General features: G+C 48.6%; 1 protein-coding gene across 6 annotated transcripts in view; it reads right to left on the minus strand.

The window, feature by feature from the left end:
* Positions 1–22,441, minus strand: part of CHD1 (chromodomain helicase DNA binding protein 1) — a 290,764-nt gene that overhangs the window by 183,649 nt on the left and 84,674 nt on the right. For all 6 annotated transcript variants that reach the window (XM_063964069.1, XM_063964066.1, XM_063964068.1 and 3 more), the window contains one exon: positions 17,397–17,524. In XM_063964069.1, the coding sequence (XP_063820139.1) occupies positions 17,397–17,524 (128 nt within the window). The remainder of the gene's footprint in view (positions 1–17,396; positions 17,525–22,441) is intronic.

Here is a 22,441-nt window from a genome sequence, read left to right on the forward strand (position 1 = left end):
CCCATGGTAGAAATAACCTTCTTGGAAAGGCCCTTGCGAGCTAGGATGTTCCACTCAACCTCCATGCCGTCAAACAAAGTCGCCGTAAGTCCGGGTAGACGAACGGTCCTTGTTGAAGATCTCTTCGTAGTAGTAGAGGTCAAGGGTCTTCGACGGACATGCCCAGAAGATCCACGTACCACGCCCCCCAAGGCCAATCTGGGGCAATCAGAATTGCCTGGACTTCAAGATTTCTGATGCGCTTGAGTAACTGAATCGGAGGAAATAGGTAGACCAGCCGGTAAGGCCAAGGTGACGTCAGAGCATCCACTGCCCTCGCCTGAGGGTCCCTGGTTTGTGAGCAATACCAGGAAAGTTTCTTGTTGAGACGAGAAGCCATGTCTATTTGCTGGCAGCCCAACCGGTTGATGACCTGCTGGAACACCTGCGGGTGGAGACCCCCCTGCCCCCGGGTGGAGATCGTGACGACCAGGAAGTCTGCTTCCCAGGTGTCCACTTCAGGAATGTAGATTGCAGACACTGCTCTTGCATTTCTTTCCGTCCTGATGAGTATCCTTGACACCTCTCGCATGCAGGCTCTGCTTTTTGTCCCTCCTTGTAGATTGATGTACGCCACTGCTGTGGCGTTGTCCGACTGTACCTGGATTGCGTGATCCTTGAGCAGAGGAGAGGCCTGAAGCAGAGCATTGTAGATCGCCCGAAGTTCCAGAATGTTGATCGGAAGAAGGTTTTCGTGGGCTGACCACCTGCCCTGGAACTGCGCCCCTTGGGTGACAGCTCCCCATCCTCGTAGACTCGCATCTGTCGTGAGTAGGGTCCAATCCTGAATTCTGAAACTCCGGTCCTCCAGTAGATTGGAGGACTGCAGCCACCACAGGAGGGAAATTCTGGTAGAGATGAGCGGGTTCGGTTCCTCGGAATCCGAACCCGCCCGAACTTCAGCTTTTTTTACACGGATCCGAGCGACTCGGATCTTCCCGCCTTGCTCGGTTAACCCGAGCGCGCCCGAACGTCATCATGACGCTGTCGGATTCTATCGCGAGACTCGGATTCTATATAAGGAGCCGCGCGTCGCCGCCATTTTCACACGTGCATTGAGATTGATAGGGAGAGGACGTGGCTGGCGTCCTCTCCATTTAGATTAGAAGAGAGAGAGTGAGATTGAGACAGAGACACTTGATTTACTAGAGCTTAGGAGTACTAGAGAGTGCAGAGTTTACTAGTGACTGACCACTGACCAGTGACCACCAGTGCAGTTTTATTTAATATAATCCGTTCTCTGCCTGAAAAAAACGATACACAGTGACTCAGTCACATACCATATCTGTGCTCAGCCCAGTGTGCTGCATCATCTATGTATAATATCTGACTGTGCTCACACAGCTTAATTGTGGGGGAGACTGGGGAGCAGTTATAGGTTATAGCAGGAGCCAGGAGTACATATTATTAAAATTAAACAGTGCACACTTTTGCTGCAGGAGTGCCACTGCCAGTGTGACTGACCAGTGACCTGACCACACTGACCACCAGTATAGTATACTATATTGTGATTGCCTGAAAAAGTTAAACACTCGTCGTGTGACTTGTGTGGTGTTTTTTTATTCTATAAAAAACTCATTCTGCTGACAGACAGTGTCCAGCAGGTCCGTCATTATATAATATAATATATACCTGTCCGGCTGCAGTAGTGATATATATATATTTTTTATATCATTATTTATCATCCAGTCGCAGCAGACACAGTACGGTAGTTCACGGCTGTAGCTACCTCTGTGTCGGCACTCGGCAGTCCATCCATAATTGTATACCACCTACCCGTGGTTTTTTTTTCTTTCTTCTTTATACATACTACATCTCATTATCATCCAGTCTATATTAGCAGCAGACACAGTACAGTACGGTAGTCCACGGCTGTAGCTACCTCTGTGTCGGCACTCGGCAGTCCATCCATAATTGTATACCACCTACCCGTGGTTTTTTTTTTCTTCTTTATACATACTACATCTCATTATCATCCAGTCTATATTAGCAGCAGACACAGTACAGTACGGTAGTCCACGGCTGTAGCTACCTCTGTGTCGGCACTCGGCAGTCCATCCATAATTGTATACCACCTACCCGTGGTTTTTTTTTCCTTTCTTCTTTATACATACTACATCTCATTATCATCCAGTCTATATTAGCAGCAGACAGTACAGTACGGTAGTCCACGGCTGTAGCTACCTCTGTGTCGGCACTCGGCAGTCCGTCCATAATTGTATACCACCTACCCGTGGTTTTTTTTTCTTTCTTCTTTATACATACTACATCTCATTATCATCCAGTCTATATTAGCAGCAGACACAGTACAGTACGGTAGTCCACGGCTGTAGCTACCTCTGTGTCGGCACTCGGCAGTCCATCCATAATTGTATACCACCTACCCGTGGTTTTTTTTTTCTTCTTTATACATACTACATCTCATTATCATCCAGTCTATATTAGCAGCAGACACAGTACAGTACGGTAGTCCACGGCTGTAGCTACCTCTGTGTCGGCACTCGGCAGTCCATCCATAATTGTATACTAGTATCCATCCATCTCCATTGTTTACCTGAGGTGCCTTTTAGTTGTGCCTATTAAAATATGGAGAACAAAAATGTTGAGGTTCCAAAATTAGGGAAAGATCAAGATCCACTTCCACCTCGTGCTGAAGCTGCTGCCACTAGTCATGGCCGAGACGATGAAATGCCAGCAACGTAGTCTGCCAAGGCCGATGCCCAATGTCATAGTACAGAGCATGTCAAATCCAAAACACCAAATGTCAGTAAAAAAAGGACTCCAAAACCTAAAATAAAATTGTCGGAGGAGAAGCGTAAACTTGCCAATATGCCATTTACCACACGGAGTGGCAAGGAACGGCTGAGGCCCTGGCCTATGTTCATGGCTAGTGGTTCAGCTTCACATGAGGATGGAAGCACTCAGCCTCTCGCTAGAAAAATGAAAAGACTCAAGCTGGCAAAAGCACCGCAAAGAACTGTGCGTTCTTCGAAATCCCAAATCCACAAGGAGAGTCCAATTGTGTCGGTTGCGATGCCTGACCTTCCCAACACTGGACGTGAAGAGCATGCGCCTTCCACCATTTGCACGCCCCCTGCAAGTGCTGGAAGGAGCACCCGCAGTCCAGTTCCTGATAGTCAGATTGAAGATGTCAGTGTTGAAGTACACCAGGATGAGGAGGATATGGGTGTTGCTGGCGCTGGGGAGGAAATTGACCAGGAGGATTCTGATGGTGAGGTGGTTTGTTTAAGTCAGGCACCCGGGGAGACACCTGTTGTCCGTGGGAGGAATATGGCCACTGACATGCCTGGTGAAAATACCAAAAAAAAATCAGCTCTTCGGTGTGGAAGTATTTCAACAGAAATGCGGACAACAGGTGTCAAGCCGTGTGTTGCCTTTGTCAAGCTGTAATAAGTAGGGGTAAGGACGTCAACCACCTCGGAACATCCTCCCTTATACGTCACCTGCAGCGCATTCATAATAAGTCAGTGACAAGTTCAAAAACTTTGGGCGACAGCGGAAGCAGTCCACTGACCAGTAAATCCCTTCCTCTTGTAACCAAGCTCACGCAAACCACCCCACCAACTCCCTCAGTGTCAATTTCCTCCTTCCCCAGGAATGCCAATAGTCCTGCAGGCCATGTCACTGGCAATTCTGACGAGTCCTCTCCTGCCTGGGATTCCTCCGATGCATCCTTGCGTGTAACGCCTACTGCTGCTGGCGCTGCTGTTGTTGCTGCTGGGAGTCGGTGGTCATCCCAGAGGGGAAGTCGTAAGCCCACTTGTACTACTTCCAGTAAGCAATTGACTGTTCAACAGTCCTTTGCGAGGAAGATGAAATATCACAGCAGTCATCCTACTGCAAAGCGGATAACTGAGGCCTTGGCATCCTGGGTGGTGAGAAACGTGGTTCCGGTATCCATCATTACTGCAGAGCCAACTAGAGACTTGTTGGAGGTACTGTGTCCCCGGTACCAAATACCATCTAGGTTCCATTTCTCTAGGCAGGCGATACCGAAAATGTACACAGACCTCAGAAAAAGAGTCACCAGTGTCCTAAAAAATGCAGCTGTACCCAATGTCCACTTAACCACGGACATGTGGACAAGTGGAGCAGGGCAGGGTCAGGACTATATGACTGTGACAGCCCACTGGGTAGATGTATGGACTCCCGCCGCAAGAACAGCAGCGGCGGCACCAGTAGCAGCATCTCGCAAACGCCAACTCTTTCCTAGGCAGGCTACGCTTTGTATCACCGGTTTCCAGAATACGCACACAGCTGAAAACCTCTTACGGCAACTGAGGAAGATCATCGCGGAATGGCTTACCCCAATTGGACTCTCCTGTGGATTTGTGGCATCGGACAACGCCAGCAATATTGTGTGTGCATTAAATATGGGCAAATTCCAGCACGTCCCATGTTTTGCACATACCTTGAATTTGGTGGTGCAGAATTTTTTAAAAAACGACAGGGGCGTGCAAGAGATGCTGTCGGTGGCCAGAAGAATTGCGGGACACTTTCGGCGTACAGGCACCACGTACAGAAGACTGGAGCACCACCAAAAACTACTGAACCTGCCCTGCCATCATCTGAAGCAAGAAGTGGTAACGAGGTGGAATTCAACCCTCTATATGCTTCAGAGGTTGGAGGAGCAGCAAAAGGCCATTCAAGCCTATACAATTGAGCACGATATAGGAGGTGGAATGCACCTGTCTCAAGCGCAGTGGAGAATGATTTCAACGTTGTGCAAGGTTCTGATGCCCTTTGAACTTGCCACACGTGAAGTCAGTTCAGACACTGCCAGCCTGAGTCAGGTCATTCCCCTCATCAGGCTTTTGCAGAAGAAGCTGGAGACATTGAAGGAGGAGCTAACACGGAGCGATTCCGCTAGGCATGTGGGACTTGTGGATGGAGCCCTTAATTCGCTTAACAAGGATTCACGGGTGGTCAATCTGTTGAAATCAGAGCACTACATTTTGGCCACCATGCTCGATCCTAGATTTAAAGCCTACCTTGGATCTCTCTTTCCGGCAGACACAAGTCTGCTGGGGTTGAAAGACCTGCTGGTGAGAAAATTGTCAAGTCAAGCGGAACGCGACCGGTCAACATCTCCTCCTTCACATTCTCCTGCAACTGGTGGTGCGAGGAAAAGGCTCAGAATTCCGAGCCCACCCGCTGGCGGTGATGCAGGGCAGTCTGGAGCGACTGCTGATGCTGACATCTGGTCCGGACTGAAGGACCTGACAACGATTACGGACATGTCGTCTACTGTCACTGCATATGATTCTCTCAACATTGAAAGAATGGTGGAGGATTATATGAGTGACCGCATCCAAGTAGGCACGTCACACAGTCCGTACTTATACTGGCAGGAAAAAGAGGCAATTTGGAGGCCCTTGCACAAACTGGCTTTATTCTACGTAAGTTGCCCTCCCACAAGTGTGTACTCCGAAAGAGTGTTTAGTGCCGCCGCTCACCTTGTCAGCAATCGGCGTACGAGGTTACATCCAGAAAATGTGGAGAAGATGATGTTCATTAAAATGAATTATAATCAATTCCTCCGCGGAGACATTGACCAGCAGCAATTGCCTCCACAAAGTACACAGGGAGCTGAGATGGTGGATTCCAGTGGGGACGAATTGATAATCTGTGAGGAGGGGGATGTACACGGTGATATATCGGAGGATGATGATGAGGTGGACATCTTGCCTCTGTAGAGCCAGTTTGTGCAAGGAGAGATTAATTGCTTCTTTTTTGGGGGGGGTCCAAACCAACCCGTCATATCAGTCACAGTCGTGTGGCAGACCCTGTCACTGAAATGATGGGTTGGTTAAAGTGTGCATGTCCTGTTTTGTTTATACAACATAAGGGTGGGTGGGAGGGCCCAAGGACAATTCCATCTTGCACCTCTTTTTTCTTTTCTTTTTCTTTGCGTCATGTGCTGTTTGGGGAGGGTTTTTTGGAAGGGCCATCCTGCGTGACACTGCAGTGCCACTCCTAGATGGGCCCGGTGTTTGTGTCGGCCACTAGGGTCGCTTATCTTACTCACACAGTCAGCTACCTCATTGCGCCTCTTTTTTTCTTTGCGTCATGTGCTGTTTGGGGAGGGTTTTTTGGAAGGGACATCCTGCGTGACACTGCAGTGCCACTCCTAGATGGGCCCGGTGTTTGTGTCGGCCACTAGGGTCGCTTATCTTACTCACACAGCGACCTCGGTGCAAATTTTAGGACTAAAAATAATATTGTGAGGTGTGAGGTATTCAGAATAGACTGAAAATGAGTGGAAATTATGGTTTTTGAGGTTAATAATACTTTGGGATCAAAATGACCCCCAAATTCTATGATTTAAGCTGTTTTTTAGGGTTTTTTGAAAAAAACACCCGAATCCAAAACACACCCGAATCCGACAAAAAAAATTCGGTGAGGTTTTGCCAAAACGCGGTCGAACCCAAAACACGGCCGCGGAACCGAACCCAAAACCCGAAAAATTTCCGGCGCTCATCTCTAAATTCTGGCCTGAGGTGACAGCTGTATCATTCGATGCATCTGAAGATGTGAACCAGACCATTTGCTCAGGAGATCCAACTGAAAAGTTCTGGCATGGAACCTGCCATATTAGATCGCCTCATAGGAGGCGACCATCTTTCCCAACAATCTTATGCAAAGATGGATGGACACTCAAACAGGTCGGCGTACCATGCGAACCATCTCCTGAAGTGTTCTCGCCTTGTCCTCTGGTAGGAATACCTTCAGGACCACAGTATCCATCAACATCCCCAGGAACAGTAGCCGCTGCGGCTCCAGGTGGGATTTCTGTAAGTTGAGGATCCACCCATGGCGTGACAGAAGTTGGATAGTGCGGTCGATATGGAGCAACAAAAGCTCACTGGATCTTGTTTTGATCAGAAGGTCGTCCAGGTAAGGAACAATGTTGACTCCCTGGACCCGGAGCTGAAACATCATCTCCACCATCACTTTTGTGAAAACCCTCAGAGCTGTGGACAGGCCGAAGGGCAGTAGCTGGAATTGGAAGCGATTATCCAGCAGGGCAAACTGCAGGTACGCCTGATGAGGCGGCCAAATCGGAATATGGAGGCCCGCAATCACTGCTCACAGGGATTCCATTTGAACTTGAACAGCCTCAAATAAGGATTCAAGGATTTCGGCACTACAAACAGGTTTGAGTAAAAATGTATAAATATATGACCATTAATTAAAATTAATTAATAAATCAAATCAAGCGCTCCACTAATGTAATATATAAATATCACAGAATTATAAGCCACAATTTTACTGCAATATTATTAAAATATAATGGCTGCTCCCATAGGGTATTCTGATAACCCCAAACTAAAACACTAATTTCCATAACATATACATATATAGAAAGAGAGCGCACATATACTTAAAGTACACAATTTATTTAAACATATAAAATCAATTATATAGAAAATAAGATTTTAAACCTACCGGTAAATCTATTTCTCCTAGTCCGTAGAGGATGCTGGGGACTCCGTAAGGACCATGGGGTATAGACTGGCTCCGCAGGAGACATGGGCACCTATAAAGAACTTTTAGTATGAGTGTGCACTGGCTCCTCCCTTTATGCCCCTCCTCCAGACCTCAGTTAGAGAACTGTGCCCAGAGGAGATGGACAATACGAGGAAAGGATTTTGTAAATCTAAGGGCAAGATTCATACCAGCCCACACCAATCATACCATATAACCTGGAATACACATAACCAGTTAACAGTATGAACAAACAACAGCAACGGTCCAAGACCGATTCCAACTGTAACATAACCCTTATGTAAGCAATAACCATATACAAGTCTTGCAGATTTTCCGCACTGGGACGGGCGCCCAGCATCCTTTACGGACTAGGAGAAATAGATTTACCGGTAGGTTTAAAATCTTATTTTCTCTTACGTCCTAGAGGATGCTGGGGACCCCGTAAGGACCATGGGGTTAATACCAAAGCTCCCAATCGGGCGGGAGAGTGCGGATGACTCTGCAACACCGACTGAGCAAATGCTAGGTCCTCATCAGCCAGGGTATCAAACTTGTAGAATTTAGCAAAAGTGTTTGAACCCGACCAAGTCGCTGCCCGGCAAAGCTGTAATGCCGAGACGCCTCGGGCAGCCGCCCAAGAAGAGCCCACCTTCCTAGTGGAATGGGCCTTTACTGAATGTGGTAACGGCAATCCAGCCGTAACATAAGCCTGCTGAATCGTGTTACAGATCCAGCGAGCAATAGTCTGCTTTGAAGCAGGCGCGCCAATCTTGTTGGCTGCATACAGAACAAACAGAGCCTCTGTGTTCCTAATTCTAGCCGTCCTGGCTACAAAAATCTTTAAGGCCCTGACTACATCCAGGGACCTGGAATCCTCCAAGTCACTCGTAGCCACAGGCACCACAATAGGTTGGTTTATATGGAATGAAGAAACCACCTTAGGTAAAAAGTGAGGACGAGTCCTCAATTCTGCTCTATCCACATAAAAAATCAAGTAGGGGCTCTGGTGAGACAATGCCGCCAATTCAGACACCCGCCTTGCCGAAGCTAAGGCCAATAACATGACCACCTTCCAGGTGAAAAATTTCAACTCAACCGTGTTAAGGGGTTCAAACCAGTGTGATTTTAGGAACTGCAACACCACGTTCAGGTCCCATGGTGCCACTGGGGGCACAAAAGGAGGCTGGATGTGTAGCACTCCCATTACAAAAGTCTGGACTTCTGGAAGAATTCCTTCTGAAAGAATATCGACAGAGCCGAAATCTGTACCTTAACAGTCTTGGAACGTGCAGGGTCCCTGCTGTAACAGGTCCTCCCTTAGAGGAAGAGGCCAAGGATCTTCTGTGAGCATCTCCTGAAGATCTGAGAACCAGGCTTTTCGAGGCCAGTCTGGAACAATGAGTATTGTCTGTACTCTTTTTTTGTCTTATGATCCTCAACACCTTTGTGATGAGAGGAAGAGGAGAAAACACGTAGACCGATTGGAACACCCATGGCGTTACCAGAGCGTCTACTGCTATTGCCTGAGGGTCCCGGGACCTGGCATAATAACTTCGAAGCTTCTTGTTGAGGCTTGACGCCATCATGTCTATTTGAGGAACTCCCCAAAGACCCGTTATCTCTGCAAAAACTTCTTGATGAAGTCCCCACTCTCCTGGATGGAGATCGTGTTTGCTGAGGAGGTCTGCCTCCCAGTTGTCCACACCCGGAATGAGGACAGCTGACAGAGCGCTTATGTGATTTTCCGCCCAGCGAAGAATCCTGGTGGCTTCTGCCATCGCGACTCTGCTCCTTGTCCCGACTTGGCGGTACACATGAGCCACTGCTGTGACATTGTCCGATTGAATCAGCACAGATAGGTTTCGAAGAAGACTCTCCGCTTGTCGAAGGCCGTGGTATATGGCCCTTAATTGCAACACGTTGATGTGCAGGCAGGACTCCTGGCTTGTCCATAGTCCTTGAAAATTTCTTCCTTGGGTGACTGCTCCCCATCCTGGGAGGCTCGCGTCCATGGTTACCAGAACCCAGTCCTGAATGCCGAATCTGCGACCCTCTAGGAGGTGAGCACTTTGCAGCCACCATAGAAGAGACACCCTGGCCCTGGGGGACAGTGTTATCTTTTGATGTAATTGTAGATGGGACCCGGACCATTTGTCCAGAAGGTCCCATTGAAACGTCCTCTCATGGAACCTGCCGAAGGGGATGGCCTCGTAGGCTGCCACCATTTTCCCCTGAACCCGAGTGCATTGATGAACTGACACTCTTTTTGGCTTTAGCAGGTCTTTGACCATGTTCTGGAGGTCCTGGGCTTTTTCCAACGAGAGAAAAACCTTCTTTTGTTCCGTGTCCAGTATCATACATAGGAACGCTAGTCGAGGTGTTGGAACCAACTGTGACTTCGGTAGATTGAGAATCCAACCGTGTTGCTGGAGTACTCTCAGAGAGAGTGACACGTTTCTCAGCAATCGCTCTTTTGATCTCGCTTTTATCAGGAAATCGTCCAAGTATGGGATAATTGTGACTCCTTGCTTGCGCAGGACCACCATCATTTCCGCCATTATGTTGGTGAAAATCCTCGGGGCCGTGGAAAGCCCAAACGGCAACGTCTGAAACTGGTAATGACAATCCCGTACAGCGAATCTCAGGTACTCCTGATGAGAGGGATATATGGGGACATGAAGGTAAGCATCCTTTATGTCCAGTGACACCATAAAATCCCCCCCCCCCTCCAGGCTGGCTATTACCGCTCGGAGCGATTCCATCTTGAATTTGAATCTTTTCAAGTACAGGTTTAGGGATTTTAGATTTAAAATGGGTCTGACCGAACCATCCGGCTTCGGGACCACAAAGAGGGTCGAATAGTACCCTTTTCCTTGTTGGTTCAGGGGAACCCTGATAATTACTTGCTGTTGACACAGCATTTGAATTGCAGCTAACACTACGTCCCGCTCTGGGGTAGAAGTTGGTAATGCCGACTAGAAAAATCGGTGTGGGGGCACCTCTTCGAATTCCAGTTTGTAGCCTTGGGAAACTCTTTCCAACGCCCAAGGATTCACGTCTGACCTGACCCAGACCTGGCTGAAGAGTCGAAGGCGTGCCCCCACTGGTGCGGACTCCCGCAGGGGAGCCCCAGCGTCATGCAGTGGGTTTTGTAGAAGCCAGGGAGGACTTCTGTTCCTGGCCACCAGCCGAAGCACGTGTTCTCTTTAGTCTACACTTACCTCTGGCAAGGAAGGAGGATCCCTGACCTCTTCTGGACTTTTGCGACCGAAAGGACTGCATGTGATATTGTGGAGTTTTCTTTTGCTGTTGGGGAATAAAAGGTAAAAAGGTAGATTTACCCGCAGTAGCTGTGGAAACCAGGTCCGCAGGCCCATCCCCAAACAACCCGTCACCCTTATAGGGTAAAACCTCCATATGCTTTTTCGAATCCGCATCACCCGTCCATTGGCGGGTCCATAAGGATCGTCTCGCTGAAATAGACATGGCATTGGCTCTGGAACCCAGCAACCCAACGTCCCTTTGAGCGTCTCTCATATACAAGACTGCGTCTTTAATATGGGCTAGAGTTACCCTAGATAGTGATGCTATTCTGTTATCAAGGTCAGCCGACAGGGTATCTGTCCAAGCTGCAACTGCGCTACATACCCATGCAGACGCAATTGCCGGTCTGAGCAAAGCACCAGTATGTGAATAAATAGACTTTAATGTAGTCTCCTGCCTGCGGTCCGCAGGGTCCTTGAGGGCCGCTGTGTCTGGAGACGGCAGCGCAACTTTCTTGGACAGGCGTGTTAAAGCCTTGTCCACAGTGGGAGAGGATTCCCAACGTACCCTGTCCTGTGTAGGGAAAGGGTATGCCATATTAATTCTACTGGGAATCTGCAGCCTCTTATCTGGAGTCTCCCAAGCTTTTTCAAATAACTCGTTAAGTTTATGAGATGGGGGAAAGTTTATTATCTGTTTCTTTCCCTTAAACATGTGTACCCTTGTGTCTGGAACAGAGGGTTCATCAGCAATATGCAACACATCTCTTATTGCAATAATCATACACTGAATACTCTGTCACCTTAGGGTGCAATCTAGCTTCATCATAGTCGACACTGGAATCAGAGTCCGTGTCAGTATCTGTGTCCACAATTAGTGACAAGGGACGCTTTTGAGACCCCGACGGGCCCTGTGAGTCGGTCCAATCCGAGGATTGACCCCCTGATGCCTCCCTGGATTCAGCTTTATCAAGCCTCTTATGTAAAGATGCCACACTTGCATTCAACATATGCGACATGTCCATCCATTCCAGAGTCGGCACTACCGTCAGGGACACACCACTCATCTACTCCACCTCCTCCTTGGAGAAGCCTTCCGCTTCAGACATGCTGACACACACGTACCGACAACCCACACACACAGGGATATACCTATAAGGGGACAAATCCCCAACCAGGCCCTTAGAAGAGACAGAGAGAGAGTATGCCAACACACACCCAGCGCCAAACACACTGGAAAATCCAGACAGCGCTTTTATATTATTATATAATGCCAATCTTCCCACTCACTGCGCTCCAATGTGCCCCCCCCCCCTCTTTTTCAGCGCTCTGAAGTGTTCAGCAGGGGAGAGTCCGGGGAGCCAGCGTTCTCTGCAGCCTCTGTGAAGAAAATGGCGCTGGTTAGAGCTGAGGGATCAAGCTCCGCCCCCTCCAGCGGCGTGCTTCGGTCCCTCTTCAATTTTAATAAAATGGCGGGGGATCATCTATTTGCTGCCTCCACAGCCTAATGTGACCTTTTTTGCCCAAAAACGAGGTTTATTGCTGCCCAGGGCACCCCCACCCCTGCGCCCTGCACCCATCAGTGCTTTCTGTGTGTCTGTGTGTGGGAGCAATGGCGCGCAGCTTACCGCTGCGCGCTTTACCTCATGAAGTTCTGAAGTCTTCTGCCGCCTTTGACGTCTTCTTGCTTCTCATACTCACCCGGCTTCTATCTTCCGGCTCTGTGAGGACGGCGACGCGGCTCCGGGACGAACCCCAGGGTGAGACCTGTGTTCCACCTCCCTCTGGAGCTAATGGTGTCCAGTAGCCTAAGAAGCAGAGCCCTTAAACTCTTAAGAAGTGGGTCTGCTTCTCTCCCCTCAGTCCCACGATGCAGGGAGCCTGTTGCCAGCAGTGCTCCCTGAAAATAAAAAACCTAACAAAACTCTTTTTCCACAGAAAACTCAGGAGAGCTCTCTGCAGTGCACCCTTCTCCTCTGGGCACAGGATCTAACTGAGGTCTGGAGGAGGGGCATAGAGGGAGGAGCCAGTGCACACCCATACTAAAAGTTCTTTATAGGTGCCCATGTCTCCTGCGGAGCCCGTCTATACCCCATGGTCCTTACGGAGTCCCCAGCATCCTCTAGGACGTAAGAGAAAGTAGAATAGAACCGCACTGTTGAGTATTCACTGGGGTACCACTTTAAACTCTAATTACTTTCACATGAAGAAAGTGTATTCATAGTCCATTTAGGACAGAGTTCTTATGCTGTATGCACAATACACGTGAGACTGATGGTTCCACTTTACCAACGGTTAAGTAGTGCTTTTTTAGAGGTAAACAGGTGTGACCACACAAAGTCCAGTTATTCCACAAAGGATCAATTTTCATAGGGTTCTTTGTAGAATTACATAATTTGTCAGCATGGAGGTGATTTGGAATCCTCCTAGTGCACGCATTATGCTACGACCCCCCCGCCAACTGATGTCAGCGTAGCTCACCACTGTGATCGTTGTTTCCGTGTCTGGTGCACCTGGACGATGTGGCAATGGTGGGAGCAGCGGTAGTTGAAGTACAAGTCCCGGAGGGGGTAGGACACGGCTCAAAACTTGCTAGTAATGTGGGTGGTCAACGCTGTTTTTAGCATCTCTGTTATCAGCACAACCGGTAAGGAATCTCAATAGTGCGGTCAGGATCCCTTGACGTGTTTCTCCAATATGTCAAAGCATCGGTTTCTTCAGAAGGTGATCCAAATGGACAAGAAAGGCAGTACAGTGGCTAATGGGCTAGATTCATCAATTAAATCACTGAATCACACGCAGGTGAGTATTTTAGTATATTTATTTATTTATTAACAGTTTCTTATATAGCGCAGCAAATTCCGTTGCGCTTTTCAATTGGAAATAACAATGATATAACAAACTGGGTGATAATAAACAGTCAGAGGTAGGATGGCCCTGCTTGCAAGCTTACAATCTATAGTATAGTCTCTAGTGTGCGGTTCAGCATACAAAAGGAGAAAGGAAATCTATATATACCATTCTGAGATTCATATACTGTAAAAATAAAACAATATAAAAGACACCATTATTATATATACAAAACATTATTATTGTTATTCATTAAAGTAAGGCTTCGCAGAGAGACCAGTAAATAAGCACTGGTGTTTGATTTTATATGTTTAACTAAATTGTGTACTTTTTAAATATATGTGCGCGCTTTTTCTATATATGCATAGGAGTAAAACCCTTTGCCACATTGCAGTATTGGTACTGGAATAATCATGTGGGACTGGACCAACTTTAGGATGGCCTCTTGCAACGTAACTTACATATACTCCAAAGCTGGTAAGCTTGATTTGAAAAATCGTTGGAGAGGTGCACTGTCAAACTCCAGCTTGTAACCCTGAGAAACGAGATCTCTGACCCAGGTATCCTGGCAGGAAGTCTCACAGACGCGGCTGAAGTGACGCAATCGAGCTCCCACCTCGAGATACCCTTAGGGTGGGTTGGCACCGTCATGCTGAGGCCTTAGCGGAAGCAGAACTGGCGGCCTGGTCCTGAGAGCTGGTGCTGGCAGGCTTTCTGGACTTATCTCTGGTACCTCTAGTAACATTGGAGGCACCTCTGGCCTTGGATCGAAATCTGTGAGACCGAAAAGGACTGGACAGACAGCATCGGGTAGGAGCGTCTCGCCGGCGAGGCCCCAGAGGGGAGAAACGTGGATTTTCCAGTCGTAACCTTGGAAATCCAGGTATCTAATTCAACCCCAAAGAGCCATTCCCCTGAAAAGGGGAGGTATTCCACACTACGTTTGGATTCTGCATCCGCAATCCACTGACGCAACCACAAGGCCCTGCGCGCCGACACTGCCATGGCAGAAGTCCTAGCATTAATGTTCCCCATCTCCTTGAGCAAATCACAGATGACACGTGTAGTGTCCTGAATGTGTTTAAGGAGGATCACCATAGTGACCAAGGGCATATCCCCTGAGAGGCCTCCCTGAATTTGAGTAGCTCAGGAATGAATGGCATGGGTCATCCAGCAACCCGCAATGACGGTCTTTGCGATACACTTGCTGCCATGTAAATAGATTTGAGTGTAGTCTCAATTTTCCTATCCCCATGATACTTTATGGTAAAGGAGCCTGGGGCAGGCAGTACCACCTTTTTGGACAGTCGAGAGACTGATACATCAACCCCTGGGGGTTCCTCCCAAAATGTCCTACCTTTAGGAGCAAATGGGAAAGTACGCAAAAAAAAATTTGGACACTGGGAATTTTTTGTCTGGATTTTTCCAGGCGAACTTGAAAAGGTCATCTAACTCTGTAGAATCAGGGAAAGTGACATTAGGCTTGTTTTGTATAAAGAAAAACAACTGCTATAACGCAGCATCCTCTAGAGCAGGCATTCACAACCACGGTCCTCAAGGCACACTAACAGTGCAGGTTTTAGTGATATCCAGGCTTCAGCACAGGTGACTTAATTAGTAGCTCAGTTATTTTGATTTAACCATCTGTGCTGCAGCCTGGATATCACTAAAACCTGCACTGTTGGTGTGCCTTGAGGACCGTGGTTGGGAATGCCTGCTCTAGAGGGAGCTTTAACACGTCCCGTATAGCCAGAATTAGGGGTTCAATACCCTGAGCAGAATCGGGATCCCCACTAACGGGATCTAAAGGCCCGTACACACTGGTCGATATATCGGCCGCTCTCTTGAATGGCCGATATATCGCAGGACCGTCGGCCAGTGTGTACGGCCGATACGTCTGTGAACTCCGTCGTTCACAGACGTATCGCGTTGGCCGCGCAGTACAGCCGACGGCCAATATATCTACCGATATATTGGCGCGTCGCTGTGTGTGTACAGGGCGGTCGGCCGACCGACCGTACACATGCTGCGGCGGCCCGGCGGTGATTGACAGCTGAACTGGGCAGGCGTGTGTACACGCCCGCCCAGTTCATGACGTCAGTCCCCGTCGGGTCGGGCAGTGTGTATGCACAGCACACTGTCCGATCCGTCCATAGATATATCTGCAGATCAATTGATCTGCAGATACATCTATTAGTGTGTACCCACCTTTAGTCCTCCCCATCCTCCTGTATATCCTCATCTGTATCACATAGTAGTGCAGGTAAACCACATTTTTTTGGTCTTGCATAAGAGGGGGGCTGTGCCGCATCTGCCCTTGCAGCTAAATCTGCAACAGCCTGTTGCAGTAGCTGAGTTTTCTGCACATTAACAGTAAGCTGGGCTGACATATCAGACATCATAGTTTTAAGAGACCTTAGCCATGCGTGGTCTGAACCCTCTCCCCCAGCCCCTTCACGGATTTGTGAAGATTGTTTCATATGAACAATGCAGCCAATCAGTAGATAATGGAGAGAATCTGGTGTGGCATACACTGCACAGCTTGTGTTTACCCATGTTTCCAGTAAGCACAATAACATACAGATACATCCAGACAGTTATATTGCAATCCTGCCCTACTGTATGTGAGAGGAGGCACAGAGAGAAGGACACCATCACACCGCTAAGCTGTAGAGCCCCATTGAGGCTGACAACTAATGAGAACACAGTAAACACTAATAAATTCTGTCCTGTAGAGGACCCAGATAGTATACAATAGCGGCTCTCCCCCTTTGCTACACCCTGTACCAGATATCCAGTGTGGCTGAGGAGTCAGGAAGCGCTGTGTGTGCTGTGGATGACTGCAGTAAGCAGAAGAAGGCGCCAAAATGCCTCTGGTCACGCTCTGAGGTAGCTCCGCCCCCTACAATGGCGCTGGAGCTACAGTGATATATTATACTGTCAAAGTCTCCTTACAGCTTAAAAACATCACAAGTGCTAGTTTTAGCGGATTTGTGCCAGTCTACACGGGGGATCTTAGGGGGATCTCACCCCCCCCCCCAAATACCCCACCTAAACCCCCGGAGGGTCCAGTGTGCCGCACCCGTGGTCAGCCGCACAGTGAACCGGGGGACACCCCTAGTGAGCCCCCGGTTTGTTCTCACCGCCGATATCCCCTTCAGGCAGCGTTAGGGTTGTGCAGCGTGCTGCGGCTGTGACAGCCAAGGCGCAGTCCCCCGCTGGTGATCCTGCAGCGGAGAATCGGCTCTGCACCTCTGCAAGGCCGGTGACCGCCACCCCTCCTAACTGCCACGATGCAGGTATGCTGTTGTCCAAACAGCATATCGAAAATAACAAACATGAAAAAGAAATTGAAGAAAACTCTCTGTAGATCAGAGATGTGCACTTTTTTCTAAACTGCCTGTGGGAGGGGGCATAGAGGGGAGGATCCAGCACATCCAACTGAAGAAATTGAAAGAGCACTGGCTCATTTGGCCCGCGTCTATACCCCATCGTACTAGATTCCCCAATATCCCTTATGGATGCTACAGAAATTAATCTTACAAACCTATCAGGTGTATATAATCAATGTCATTGTGTATTACAGTTTAAAAAAAAGAAAAGAAAAAAAAAAAGAAGTCAGATTAAGATCCAGTTCTGAATTAATTTCAACAGAGTAGTTAAGCAATAAAATAAAATGTTCTACTTAAATTATGTAAACATAAAAAATAAAAAAAAAATAGTTATCCTTACTTGCACCAGGAGTGCGCTAGCCAGTTTAAGCCATTTAGCTGATAGTCCCTTAGCTCCAGTGTGTCATTCCCTCCAATGTAAGAAGGCTGCTTCTTAAGAGCTACAAACCGCGGCCTCAGTTTTAAAACCTGTAACAAATATTTTCAAAGTTACTTAATTATAACAAATGTTGTTTAGTTCTATATCGAGCACAAACACACAGCATGCTGTACACCAGTGGTTCTCAAACTCAATCCTCAGGCACCCTAACAGTCCAAGTTTTAAGGATATCCATGCCTAAGCACTGGTGACTTAATCAGTACCTCAGTCATAGTAACATAGTTGGTGAGGTTGAAAAAATAGGATTTTCAATACCTACCGGTATATCCTCATCTCGTTGTCCATAAGGGATATTGGAGAAATCTAGTATAATTGGGTATAGTCGGGGTCCAAAGGAGCCAGTGTACTTTCAATTTTATTAACTGGATGTGCTGGCTCCTCCCCTCTATGCCCCCTCCCACAGGCAGTTATAGGTAAAAACATGCCCGAAGGAGACAGGACATATATGAGAGAAGGAAATATGAGAACAGAGTGGTGAGAGTTATATACCAGCACACCACAAACATATAATGACCAGCAACAGCTGGTAACAGCAGCAACAGCTGAACAGGTAACCACATCAAAAAAAAAAAAAGAGAGAACCTGCAGGAAAGTCACCGCACTGAGGCGGGAGCCCAATATCCCTTATGTACAACGAGAAAAGGATTTACCGGTATTTAAAATCCTATTTTCTCTAGCATCCATAAGGGATATTGGGGATATCTAGTACAATGGGGATGCTAGAAAAAGCTTCCAGAATGGGCGGGAACGTGCGGATACTGCTGCAGCACCGCCTGCCCAAACTGCCTATCCTCTTTGACCAGGATATCAAACTTGCAGAACTTAACAAAAGTGTTCTTCCCTGACCAAGTAGCAGCTCGGCAAAGTTGTAAAGCCGAGACTCCACGGGCAGCTGCCCAGGAAGATCTCACAGATCTAGTAGAGTGGGCCTTCAGAGACTTAGGAACAGGTAAGGCTGCCGACACATTGGCCTGTTGGATAGTAAGCCTAATCCAACGAGCAATGTACTGCTTTGAAGCAGGGCAACTCTTTTTCTGTGAATCATAGAGCACGAACAAGGAATCAGTCTTTCTGGTCCGAGCTGTTCTTTTAAAATACATCTACAAGACTCGCACAGCATCCAATGTCTCCGGAGGAGCAGAGGCATCAGAACTAGACGGAATCACAAGAGGCTGATTCAAGTGAAACGCAGAGACAACCTTCGGCAGGAACTGCCGTCTAGTCCGAAGCTCCGCTCTGTCCTCATAAAAGACCAAGGTGGTCATTCAGAGTTGATTGCTAGCTGCATTCGTTCGCTGTGCAGCGATGGGGCAAAAAAAACACGGTACTTCTGCACATGCGGCGCAATGCGCACATGCGACGTATTATTACAACGAACGATATTGTTTCACACAGGGTCTAGCGAAGCTTTTCAAGCGCACTGGTGGCCGCAGAGTGATTGACATGAAGTGGGTGTTTCCGGGTGTCAACTGACCGTTTTCAGGGAGTGTTCGGAAAAACGCAGGCTTGGCAGAAAAAACGCAGGCGTGGCTGGGCGAACGCAGGGCGTTTGTGATGTCAAAACTGGAACTGAACAGTTTGAAGTGATAGAAAGCGCTGAGTAGGGTTTTGAGCTACTCTGAAACTGCACAAAAAAAAAAAAAAAAACTTTGTAGCCGCTCTGCGATCCTTTTGTTCGCACTTCTGCTAAGCTAAAACACACTCCCAGTGGGCGGCGGCATAGCGTTTGCACGGCTGCTAAAAACTGCTAGCGAGCGATCAACTCGGAATGACCACCCAAGTAAGGACTTTTACACGACAAAGGCCCCCAATTCTGAAACACGTTGAGCAGAAGCCAGGGCCAGTAACATCACAGTCTTTCATGCGAGGTACTTATCTTCTACCGTCGTCAGAGGTTCAAACCAGGAGGACTGTAGAAATTCCAACAGCACATTCAAAATCCAGGGTGCCGTAGGCGGCACAAACGGAGGTTGTATGTGGACTACCCATTGCAAGAAGGTCTGAATTTCTGGCAACACAGCCAATTTCTTCTGGAAGAAAATGGAGAGCTGAAATCTGGACCTTAATGGAACCCAGACATAAGCCCTTATCCACACCAGCCTGCAGGAAACGTAAGAAACGTTCCAAGTGGAACTCTGCAGGTGGATACGTGCATTCCTCGCACCGAGAGACATACCTGCTCCAGATATGATAATAGTGTTTTGACGTCACAGGTTTCCTGGCCTGACCCATGGTAGCAATAAGTTTCTTGGAAAGGCCCTTGTGAGCTAGGATGTTCCGTTCAACCTCCATGCCTTCAAACAAAGTCGCCGTAAATCCGGGTAGACGAACGGGTCTTTTTGAAGATCTCTTCTGAGAGGTAGAGGCCAAGGGTCTTCGACGGACATGTCCAGAAGATCCGCATACCACGCCCTCCGAGGCCAATCTGGGGCAATCAGAATTGCCTGGACTCCCCGATTTCGGATGCGCTTGAGCACCCTTGGGAGCAGCGGAATCGGAGGAAACAGGTAGACCAGCCGGTAAGGCCAAGGCGACAACAGTGCATCCACTGCCCTCGCCTGAGGGTCCCAGGTTCATGAGCAATACCAGTGAAGCTTCTTGAGCCGAGAAGCCATCATGTCTATTTGTGGGCAGTCCCAACGGTGGACGATCTGCTCAAACACCTGCTTGTGGAGACCCCACTCCCCCGGGTGGAGATCGTGACGACTCAGGAAGTCCGCTTCCCAGTTGTCCACTCCCAGAATGAAGATTGCGGACATTGCTCCTGCATTTCTTTCTGCCCAGAGGAATATCCTTGACACCTCTCGCATGCAGGCTCTGCTTTTTGTCCCTCCTTGTCGAATGATGTATGCCACTGTTGTCCATCTGTACCTGGATTGCGTGATCCTTGAGCAGAGGACAAGACTGAAGCAGAGCATTGTAGATCGCCCGAAGTTCCAGAATGTTGATCGGAAGGAGGCTTTCGTGGGCTGACCAGCTGCCCTGGAACTGCGCTCCTTGGGTGACAGCTCCCCATTTTCTTAGACTCACATCCGTCGTGAGGAGGGTCCAATCCTGAATCTTCAGCCCTCCAGTAGATTGGAGGACTGCAGCCACCACAGGAGGGAAATCCTGGCCTGAGGTGACAGCTGAATCATCCGATTCATCTGAAGATGTGTTCCGGACCACTTGCTCAGGAGATCCAACTGAAAAGTTCTGGCATGGAACCCGTCATATTGGATCGCCTCGTATTAGGCGACCATCTTTCCCAACAATCTTATGCAAAGATGGATGGACACTCGAGTAGGTCGGAGAACCATGCGGACCATCTCCTGAAGAGTTCTCGCCTTGTGCTCTGGTAGGAACACCTTCAGGGCCACAGAATACAGCAACATTCCCAGGAACAGGAGCTGCTGAGTCGGCTCCAGGTGGGATTTCTGTAAGTTGAGGATCCACCCATGGTGAGATAGAAGTTGGATAGCGAGGTCGATATGGAGCAATAAAAGCTCTGATCAGAAGGTCGTCCAGGTAAGGAACAATGTTGACCCCCTGGACCTGGAGCTGAAACATCATCGCTGCCATCACCCTCGGAGCTGTGGACAGGCCAAAGGGCAGTGCCTGAAATTGGAAGTGATTGTCCAGCAGGGCAAATCGCAGGCAGGTACACCTGATGAGGCGGCCAAATCGGAATATGGAGATAGGCATCCTTGATGTTCAAGGAGACCAGGATGTCCTGTTCTTCCAGACCCACAATCACCGCTCGCAGTGATTCCATTTTGAACTTGAACACCTTCAAGTAAGGATTCAGGGATTTCAGTTTCAAAATGGGTCTTACCGAACTGTCCGGTTTCGGCACTACAAACAGGTTTGAGTAAAACCCTTTGCTGCGCTGCGGTAGTGGTACTGGAACAATCACGTGGGACTGGACCAGTTTTAGGATGGCCTGTTGCAACGTAACTTACATATCCTCCAAAGCTGGTAAGCTTGATTTGAAAAATCGTTGGGGAGGATTAATGTCTAATTCCAGCTTGTAGCCTTGAGAAATGAGATCTCTGACCCAGGTATCCTGGCAGGAAGTCTCCCAGACGCGGCTGAAGTGACGCAGTCGAGTTCCCACCTCGAGATCCCCTCGAGGTGGGTGGGCACCATCATGCCAAGGCCTTAGCGGAAGCAGAACTGGTGGCCTGGTCCTGAGAGCTGTTGCTGGTGCCTCTAGTCGAATTGGAGGCACCTGTGGTCTTAGATCGAAATCTGTGAGATCGAAATGACTGGACCGACGGCCCCGAGTAGGAGCGTCTCGCCGGCGGGGCCCCAGAGGGGAGAAACATGGGTTTCCCAGCCGTAACCTTGGAAATCCAGGTATCCAATCCAACCCCAAAGAGCCATTTCCCAGAAAAGGGGAGGGATTCCACACTACGTTTGGATTCTGCGTCCGCAATCCACTGACACAACCACAAGGCCCTAGGTGCCGACACCGCCATGGCAGAAGTCCTAACATTAATGTTCTCCATCTCCTTCAGCGAATCACAGAGGACATGTGTAGTGTCCTGAGTGTGTTTTAGGAGGGTTACCATAGTAACCAAGGACATATCCCCCAAGAGGCCCCCCTGAATTTGAGTGGCCCAGGAATGAATGGCATTGGTCATCCAGCAACCAGCAATGACCGGCCTTTGCGATATACCTGCTGCTGAGTATATAAACTCTAGAGTACTCTCTATCTTCCTATCCCCAGGATCCTTAATAGTAAAGGAGCCCGGGGAAGGCAGCAACGCCTTTTTAGCACCTTCAGGCAGCGTTACGGGTGTGCTGCGGCTGTGACAGCCAAGGCTCAGTGCCCCGCTGAACAACCCCTCAGGACGGTGGTTCTGCAGCAGAAAGCGGCTCGGCACCCCGTAAGGCCGCTGACACCCCCCTTTCCCCAACTCCTGCGGTGCAGGTATGCGGTTGACCAAACAGCATACCGAAAA

The sequence above is a fragment of the Pseudophryne corroboree genome, chromosome 1 (assembly GCF_028390025.1).
Source record: "Pseudophryne corroboree isolate aPseCor3 chromosome 1, aPseCor3.hap2, whole genome shotgun sequence".
Classification (NCBI taxonomy): domain Eukaryota; kingdom Metazoa; phylum Chordata; class Amphibia; order Anura; family Myobatrachidae; genus Pseudophryne; species Pseudophryne corroboree.